The following is a 9,972-nucleotide window of genomic DNA, read 5'->3' on the forward strand; positions in this document are numbered from 1 at the left end:
GGGGTGGGGCCAGGGCTAATAAGGAGGGATTATAGGGAGACTTATTTTCCTTATGTTTTTTACCAAGTTGCCCAAAGATGGAAGGGCTCCCCCAAGAGGCACTGAGCTCTCTAGTGGTCACCTGAGGTATACAGGAAGAGACTGAAGGACCAGGTGGTGAGGGGGCAAAGGGGAAAGGAGGCAGCTTGGTCAGGATGACTTTTAAGCTCTGTAGTCGCTGTCTGCTAAGGACCATGGTCAAATGGCAGCTTGATTTAGGGTTGAGTGTTGGTCAGTTTTTCAAAGAGAAAACACAATATTTTGCTTACATGTTTAAAATATTTAAGAACCTAGATGGTTAGCCATTTCTAAGGGCACCTAGTTCAAGGTATTAAGTATATTGAATAAGTTGGAAACTAGTGATCAGGATAGGGCTTGGTGGGAAGTGGAACTGAAAATGAAGGAGTGTGCGCACAGGGAGAATGAGGGCTACTGATGGTGATTCAGTAACTTCCATGTTGCTTGTGGGAAGAAAAGCTGGTCTCACCTCTTTTGGGGCTTATACTACCCCCATACTCAATTTCAGGGTGCATTTAAAAAAAATGTTTCCCACAAAGCCCTTAAGTTTGGTTGGAGCCACCTTTGGAAGTTGACGCTGGGAGTTTGTTGTATAGCTATAACTTTGAAAATCCCACTGACATTCAGGAGGTGTATAATTGTGTTATTTTGGTTAACTGGGAGATTAGGGCTGTCTCATTCTGTGGCCCATGAGGGCAGTGTTCCCTTTTGCATGACCAAAAATACCTCTTGGCTCTGTTTGTTGCGTGGGCTCATCCAGCAGGGGTGAGGGAGGGTCGTCCTCTTGCTCTGGCTAGAGGAACTGGCTTACTCTCCCTAGCTGCCCACTGGACAGCCTCCACAGGGTTGCCTGCAGGCTGAGAAGCTTGTTTCCCACACCAAGGCACTGCTGTCCCTGTGGAGTGGAGGAGGAAGGAACAGGTGATTTAAGGCAAGTCAAAACCAGAGGCTGGCACTGGCTTTCTCCTTGTAAGGTCCTTCCTTGAGTTGCCCATTCTTCTATTCTGCTCCTTGGGATGTGTGACCCATTGTGACAGTACCCTGGTCAAAGCATCCTCTTTTCCAGACTCCTGTCTTCCTTTGGGAAGGCACTGTTGCTAGCCTCATCACTTGGAAGTTGGAGGAGGATCCGAGGCTTTCAGCCTGCTACTTCATCTGCCACTTTTCTTTGTAGGTATCAGCCTTGCTGGTTTCTTCTTTACAGGGTATTATTACCTTTAAATAATAAAAGCAGATATTTCTAAGGACAGTGTAAGGAAAAGAAGCTCCTTAAGATACCTTGTGTTCTTGCTTGCTATCTATTCTGTCATATCTAAATCATTCATAAATGTATGGTCACTCACTCTGTACCAGTCGCTGTGCTGGCTGCTGGGTATAGCCTTCACCATGAGTTTCATAATCAGCAAAGAATTCTCAAGGTAGACTTGCATGAGAGACCTAAGAGTTGATACTGGGAGTCCAGGCTCTGAATAAAAGAGAGGCTCAGAAGTCTGGGATACCTTTTTTTTTTTATTTTAAAGATGTGGGGTACAATTCAGGGTTAAGTATACAAATGTTCACTCTGCAGATACCCTTGTTGATGAGGTGTGCCTTCCCCCACCTCCCCGGCAGAATCCCACTACTATCAACCCGCCCCCCCCCACCCCGGCATTTTCCCGCTACTGACAATCCTTTTCTCATAGAATACTTTTCTTAAGGGGAATTGTGTGGGTTAGTCTGGGTTCTGGGAAGATGGCCATGGAGCACTGTTGGGGGAGGAGGGTTGGTCATGAGCAGTTAGGAAGTCCTTGATCCCTAACAGATGGAAGAGAAGTTAAGTGACTGATAGAGGAAACAGGCTTGAAAGGTATTTAGGATGGGCACACCTCATCAACAAGGGTACCGGCACAATGAATATTTGTATACCTAACCCTGAATTGTACCCCACAATTTAAATAAACAAATAAATAAATGAAATCAGCACAATTAAGATGCCCTAATTTCATTAAAAAATACTCAATAAAAAAGGTATTTAGGGAGTGGTATTGCCAGCACCCTGTAGAAAGTGAACTTAGTGTTACTGCCCCACCCTCACTCCTGCTGTGTGAATGCAGAGGGTTTTGCTATCAGAATTATAGGACTGAAAATTTTTACTGCCTTTGGTGGACATTTGTGAGGAGAGGGATCCAAAAAACAAAAAGTAGCTGAATTGAGCATGTTTTTCATCTTAGCATTTTCTTTACTCAGTTTGAAGGAGTTGTGTTGAAAAGCAAGTTTCAGTCCTTAGAAAGTCACAAACTCCTTGTCATTCACAAACATTGAAAAATGCTCTATAACTTAGAGGTTTGTAAAAATGCAGTTTAACTTAGCCCTTATAATAGTGAATTAAATAGTAGCATTTCCCCCCCCATTTTAAAGATGAAGTAACTGAGACTAAGGAGGATTGCATGAGGCAGAGAGCCAGAAAGTGGCAGCGAATCTGCATCTCTGAGTTCACGTCCTGTGCCCTTTATTCTGTACTGTGCACCTAAAAGAATTCTCGAGTGGAATGTTGAATGCACCTGCTTTTCTTTGAGCAGGGGCAAATCCTACCTGTTGGCCCATGGAGATTTCCTTCTGACACAAGGCCATGTGCAAAAGGCAGTAGATTTGGAGTCACACAGACTTAGCTGAGAACACTAGCTTTGCCCTAGAAACACGACCCATGCTGGGCAGGTTCCTGGGTGTGCTTCTGTGTTTATAGAGATGGCCATATCAGTTCCTTACTGGATCAAAAGGAATCAAATCCGGTGCTCCCCATGCTAGCATGCCCTAGGCTGTCTCTCCCTCCCCCTCCACTCTCAGTCTCTGCCCCTGAGAGGTGGAGGTGGAGGCTTCCCAGTTTCCCTGCTCACCACTGGGAGGCATCCTGTGGTTGCCTTGTTTGGGAATTGGTTTTGCTATGAGTAGCTCGTCTGTAGTATCTAAAGTGTGTTCTTCCTGTGCAAAACTGTCTGAGGTGTTGTGTTCCAGGCCACAGGTTGAACATCACAGCGGAGAATGACTGCCGGCGGTTGCACTGTTCCCTGAGAGACTTGAGCTCCCTGCTGCAGGCTGTGGGCCGCTTAGCCGAGTATTTCATCGGGGATGTGTTTGCTGCACGGTTCAATGATGCCCTCACGGTCGTGGAGAGGTAGGCCAGCGTTATATTATGAAGCCGTTCCTTTTTCAGAACTCAATTTACCTTCTTGTCTGAGGAGCAGCATGTTGCCCAATAGCTTCAGCTGTGGCGCCAGGTAAATCTAGATTGCCACATGCAGTGTGAGCAACTTACTTAACTTCTTTGAACTTCAGGTTCCTCATCTGTAAAATACAGTGGAACTTTTTTTCCTGTAGATTTATTGTGAGAATTAAATGAGATAAAGCATTAGACACAGAGTTAGTCTGGGTTCTGGGAATATAGCCATGGAGCACTGTGGGAGGAGGAGGGTACTAAAAATGCAAGCTGTTATTTCATTGAAGATCTTAGGTATAGATGGAAAGACAGTAGTAGACTCATAGGAAACCAGGGAAGGTCTGTCATCATATCTTTCCTCATAGGAGAAAGAGACATTAAGAAAGCTCTACAATAAGGGGATACCACCACTATCCAAGCAGGCAGCCAGATGCCAGAGGTGGGGCTCTTTGTGGTTTTTCCAGGCCATTAGGGTCCTGGGTAGCCTCCAAACTGTACCACCCGGCTCCTTTTATTAATAGTACATCTTCCCCTTGGGTTCCATGTAGGATTTAAAGCTGCATTTGTTGAAGAACATTTCATTCTACCCAACTGTCAGTCCTTCCTCCCCCCTCCCCCCTCAAAAAAGCTCAGATGTAAGTGATGGGAGGTTTAGGTGATTTCAAGATAATTGGTGAATTGATTAGATCAAAATGAAATAGATGTAGGTCCAGCCCAAAGCCAAGACACCTGATGCTTTCGCTGGTCCAGTAGCCATATCACTAGTAACACACAGAGGGGGAATCAAGCCCCAAGAGCCTAGTTACATGCACACCAGATTTTTCTTCAGCTGTGACATCTTAGCTTAATAGAGATAACTAAGAATTTGAAGTCAAAAGCCGGATTAATAGTAATAATAAAAGCAACATACAATAGTAGGGAGTAGTAGGGCATTTTCAGAAATGTATTTGCACATTATCTTTCATTTCATTCTATACTTTGGGAAGCAAATATTGCCATTTTATTGTTGAGTAAATTGTAGCACAGTAGTGCTAAGCGCTAAGCCTTGGTTCACACAGTTCATGAGAAGGAGTGTGTAAATTTTAACCAGTTTCCTGGGTCCAAATGTTGTGCTCGTTCCACACTGCAGCATTTCTACTGCTAGAGTCTCTTTCTGTTTCTCCTGTGCTGGGTTCATTTGCACTGATATTTTGCAGAGATAGGGCATGTCTTTCTGTCTGAAATCCATAGATTAGTCCATTATTGGAATTTGCTCTGTTAAGCAATATAAATAGGTTTGTAGTCATCTCAGCATTGTAGTGAGATGATAGATATATCAGAGATCCTGAATCATTTTATAGGTCCTTATATATACATCTTTATGCACTGCTTAGGCTTGCAAGCTCAGTAGTTAAAGATACTTGCTATTTTGTCTTCATTTAGAATATGAGTGAAGACTCTTGTTATGGCTACATGATCTTAATAGCCAGATTAATTTCAGTGTTTTCATTTATAGGTTACATAAAACAAAGCTACTGTTAAAACTGTTAAACATAGAAATATTAAAAGGCACATTTAGAAGTCTATTTTAGTGTAGAACAGGATGATAGTAATTGTTTTGATTCCTAGTTATCACCAGGGCTTGAAGTTAAGACCTTTTACCTTCATTTCCTTGACTGACTGACTAGAACTGCTCCTTTCTGACTGTTCCCCGGCCCTGAATAATGTGTAACTCAAGCCTGTGGTTTTCTTTTCTTTTTTTTTTTTTCTTCTAGTTTTTATTTTAAAGATATGGGGTACAATTTGGGGTTAGGTATTCAATTGGTCATTGTACATGTAAAATTTGAGTCTCACTTTGGTCCCCACTTCACCTGGTTTGAGATCAGCTACCCTTATTGGTTTTCTGTTTGAAACTAAGTGTCACTTTCTGTCACCTGATAGGAGTATTTTTCAGAGTGTTGTTCCTCCATGCATCAGAATCCTGGATGCTTTTCAGTGATGCTCATTTCTAGACCCCTCATCATACCAATGGAATCAGTGTATGGAGTAGGACCAGGCAGTTTGCATTTATAGCATATTCCCCAGTTGATTGTTGTATTCAGAGAAAAACACACTGTCTCCTTGGCATCCACCCCAGATTCCCTTCCAGGTTTCCATACAGAGAGAAAGCACAGAAAGAATTTAGCCAGGTCTTGAATTTTTCTCCCTTCACTCAGAAAGGAATGTCTTTCTCTCTCTAGCAAGAGACGCCTTCACCATTTCCTATTAGAACTGGCTGTTAGTTATTGTATTTAATGCTCATTTGTATATAGTGAGCCCTTGAACAACCAGTGGGCTCAACAACTTGCGTCTGAAAGAATTGTACTTGAACTTAAAAAAATCTCAGTTAATTCTAGAGACGTTGGCTTCTTCCATATCCCTCCTCCAAAATTTTATCATAAACTTTTTTAAATCTTCAGGAAAGTTGGAAGAATTGTATAGGAAATACCCATATGCCCAGCACCTGGATTCTACAGTGGACATTTTGCTGTATTTTCCTTATTACGTATCCGTCCTTCTGAAACATTTGTTTTTAAAAATGATTTTAAATAAAAGCCAAGATGATTTTATCATTTTAAATTTTATAGAAAAGTTCATGTCAACCTATTTAAATGAATAGTCAAAAAAAAAAAAAGAGCAGATCTACTTCTTAAGAAACATTTAAAAATTCTCTGTATTAGCCGGGCTTGGTGGCTCAGCCTCTAATTCTGCGCTTTGGGTGGCTGAGGTGAGTGGATTGCCTGAGCCTGCAGGTTCAAGACCCGCCTGGGCAACTTGACGAGACCTCATCTCTACAATAAATAAATAATTAGCCTGGCGTGGTAGCGTGCGCCTGTAGTTCCAGCTACTTGGAAGGCTGAGGCGGAAGGATCGCCGGAGTCTAGCAGGTCGAGGCTGTGGTGGCCGGGAGTGGCCACTGCACTCCAGTCTGGGTGAAAGAGTGAGACTCCAACTCAAAAAAAAACCAAAAACCTCTTTATTTATGAAAACATATTCATTGTAGACAATTTGGAAATATAGAAAAATAGAAGGAAAAAAAATCATCCACAAGCTACCCATTCCATCATTCTCCTGAAACAAGTGGTACCAGTAAGCATATTCTGGTGAAAATTCTTCCAGCCTTTATTTTATTAACAGATAAACATTTAAAAAACAAAATTAAGCCGGACTCCGTGGCTCAGCCTGTAATCCAGCACATTGGGAGGGTGAGGTGAGTGGATTGCCTGAGCCTTCAGGTTCGAGACCCGTCTGGGCAACTTGGCGAGACCTCATCTCTCCAATAAATCAAAAAATCAGCCAGGAATGGTAGCGTGTGCCTGTAATTCCGGCTACTCGGAAGGCTGGGATGGAAGGATCGCCGAAGCCCAGCAGGTCAAGGCTGCAGTAGCCGGGAGCAGCCACTGCACTCCAGTCTGGGTAACAGAGTGAGACTCCGACTCAAAAACAAAACAAAACAAAATTAGCATATATTCTGTATATAAACTTGTTACAACCGTTTCATGTTTCAAATATCTTGAGTATTTGTCATTAAATATTCTAAGTGTGGTTCATAGTATGTGCTCTATTACATTGTATTGCATCCTTTGTATTGGATATTTTTATTGTTTTCAAAATCTTTGATGCTAATGTTTTCGTTAATATGCTTGTATATAAATCACAAGTTATTTCCTTGACCTAACTTTTTTTTTTTTGTAAATGAGAAAGCAGGATTTATTGAGAGGACAGAAAAGCTCCTACAGTGGGAGGGGACCTGAAGGGGTTGTTGACCTAAATTTTTTTGTATGAAAAAAAGTCTATTCTTGGGATCGTTGTTGGTACCTTGTCCATTTTTTCTGTTTGGTCCATGAGTTCTTAATTGCCTGATTCTTTGCCAACAGGTTGGTCAAAGTCACTCTGTATGGATCTCAGATAAAGTTGTACAACATTGAAACTGCTGTGCCATCGGTATTGAAACCTGACCTCATTGATGTGTAAGTCTAGAGTTTGGTGCTTGTGCATTCTCAGGAAAGACCTTGTCCCCACCTTCAAATGATTTTATAATAAAGAGAAAAAGGAACAGCAATGGCAATGGGGAAAATACTGTTAAACTCCAAACATAGACAGCGTGAAAGATTGATTGTGTGTCTGGGGGCAGGGATAGTAGGAGAAAGTAGAATTAGGCAAATGAGAGCTAGGGGTGGAGGTTCTATGGAGTAGGCATTTCAGGAGGAAAGAATAGTACAAGCTGAGACTAAGCTGCACAGTTAGGGAGATGGTGAGTCCTTTGTGTGGTGTGAGATGAGACTGAATTGATATGTTGGGACTAATGTGGAAGCACCTTGACTGCCGTTAATCTTCTCCTGTAGACCATTGACTGGAACTGCAGGGCACAGAAGAATAGTTGGGGAACACTTGCATTCAGAGGTTCTGATTTGAGCAGGGTAGCGTGAGGCTCAAACATTTGTATATTAAACAAGAACCTCCAGTTACTGTGAAGCAGGACATTCACTTTGAGATACTCTACAGACAACATGGGAAGCTATTAGGAAAGTGACGTGAAAAGTGTGGAAGGCCAGGGACTGGGTAAGGCAACATATTCCAGAGATTATACCACCCAGAAAGCTTGCTCTAGGTTAGAGTAGGGGCTTGGCAAACTGGCCTGTGCCAAATCTGGCTTACTGACTGCTTTTTAAAATAAAATTTTATTGGAACACAACTACACCCATTCATTTACATAATATATGTGGCTATTTTTGCACTACAGCAGTAGAGTTGAGTAGTTGTGACAGTGTATGGCTACAAAGCATAAAGTTGGTTTTTTACTCTTGTTTTCATTTAATACTAAACTTACTCCCATGTCATACATTTTTGTTTATTCAGTTTCTTCTGGGCTACATTTTCTTCTGTATAACTTCCTCTTGTGGTTTAGAAACAATGTGTTCCTTTTCATGTGTCGGGGGAAGCTCATTCAGGGGTTAATCCAAATGAGCTCTGAAGTCTGGTGGCACAACTTGGGTGTATTGTTCACCTGGATATGTTCAATGACTAGAGAATCTCCATGTAAACTATTACGCTCAGCATTACTCTCTGCATTTGTAAGTATGTACAGCAAAAATTCAGCACTTTTTGGGTCACCAACCCTGTATCCAGCCCCAGACCTAGGCATACCTGCCAGTTCTGCCATTGTAACGGTTGGAATGGTACACATTGTGTTTAAGATATAATAACTGCCTGGTCACTATGAATTTCAAACTCCCAATAACTATATCTTACTTTAAGGTACTTAGTACCTTTTCTTACCCAACTTATTATTTAGAAAAAGTTCAGATCTATAGAAAATGAAAAATATAGTAGAATAAACACCTCTTGTCCCTTATCCTACATAATCAATTACAGATACTTTGCCACATTTGCTTTTGTTTCTTGTATTTTATCAATGTATACATGCACACAATACATAATTTTTTTTCCTGCACCATTTGAAAATTGCAGGCAACGTTCCATTTCACCCATACATCCTTCAGCATGTATATCCTAGAAATAAGGTCTTTCTCCTTTATAACCATAATACCATTGTCAACACTCAAATAATTTAATGGATATGGTAATATCACCTAATGTGTAATCCATATTCAAATTTCTTCAATTGTTCCAAGAATTTTTTTATATCATTTTTATCAAGATTACTATAGAGGCAGTGGTGTGTCTTTCCTCTTGCATCACATCAAGAGGCCCTTACTGTCAATTTTTCCTCTAATTGTTGATGCATACTTTGATTTTAAAGGAGTGTCTGCCTGTATCCTAGCTCTGTTCACTGAAAGGTCCAGCAGCAGTTCTACTCCTTATGTGCATGTCTTGGTTTCTAAAATGCATCCTCCACTAAAAGGATCCAGAGCTCATTGGTGGAAAGCTCCAAGTTTGGTGCAGGGTGCTCCTGGGGAACCTTGTTGAGGCAGCAGTAAGGAATTGTTCAGTTGGGAGCACGTGAAAAGGAAGCAGGGGCCAGTTTTCAAGGGTTTTTCCTGGTCAAACTTGGCTATTTTGTCATGAAGAAAGAATAAGAATCAGAATGGATTATACTATATTGAATAAAAAGAATCCATGCATTTGTAGTGATTAAAAGAACAAAAAGATAAGAGGGAAGGGAAAACTTTGTTTACAGAAGAATGCTAGCTAATGAAGAGAAAGAATTATAAAAATCATACTTTGCAGCCACCAGTGTGGTAGTGATTTATTCAGGGTTCAAACTGGTTGTCCAAATCACAGGAAACAGTGTTTTTGTGTCATCTCCAAAGTAACACATTATAACTTACTGATTATTACTGAAAGGTAAGAAATTACATTGAAGTGTGTTAGAAGGCCTGGTGTTTTGAAGCTCTGAGACAACTGTCTCACCTTGTTTCAGATGGATGTTTATTATCTCTGATGAATTGTGAGCTTTTTAAATGTGTATTTTGTTGCACGTATGATGCAGTATAGCCTTTGCAGAAACCAAACACAGTTCTGCCGCCTCAATTATCCTCTAGCCAGACAGAATGTTTGGTGGGATGGAAGCTTAAACTTAATAATCTTCTATCAAAACTTTGTTTACAAAACTATAATACCTGGTAGTTGTGTACACTTTGGTGTGCAGTTGTAGGTGTTAAATTTTTTCTAGTTCTAAAGTCAACATATGTCACTTAAGTTCTTTGATTCTGTTTTTATAATTTGCCATTCTCACATGG

The 9,972-nt window shown here is 41.1% G+C and overlaps 1 protein-coding gene across 1 annotated transcript in view; it reads left to right on the plus strand.

The window, feature by feature from the left end:
* XPO6 (exportin 6) overlaps positions 1 to 9,972 on the plus strand; it is a 102,682-nt gene that overhangs the window by 57,230 nt on the left and 35,480 nt on the right. Inside the window, exons 12-13 of the mRNA XM_021719377.1 lie at positions 3,049 to 3,208; positions 7,147 to 7,239. Coding sequence (XP_021575052.1) covers positions 3,049 to 3,208; positions 7,147 to 7,239 — 253 coding nt within the window. The remainder of the gene's footprint in view (positions 1 to 3,048; positions 3,209 to 7,146; positions 7,240 to 9,972) is intronic.

The sequence above is a fragment of the Carlito syrichta genome, unplaced genomic scaffold, assembly GCF_000164805.1.
Source record: "Carlito syrichta isolate Samal-C Ts95f unplaced genomic scaffold, Tarsius_syrichta-2.0.1 Scaffold314605, whole genome shotgun sequence".
NCBI classification, from domain to species: Eukaryota; Metazoa; Chordata; class Mammalia; order Primates; family Tarsiidae; genus Carlito; species Carlito syrichta.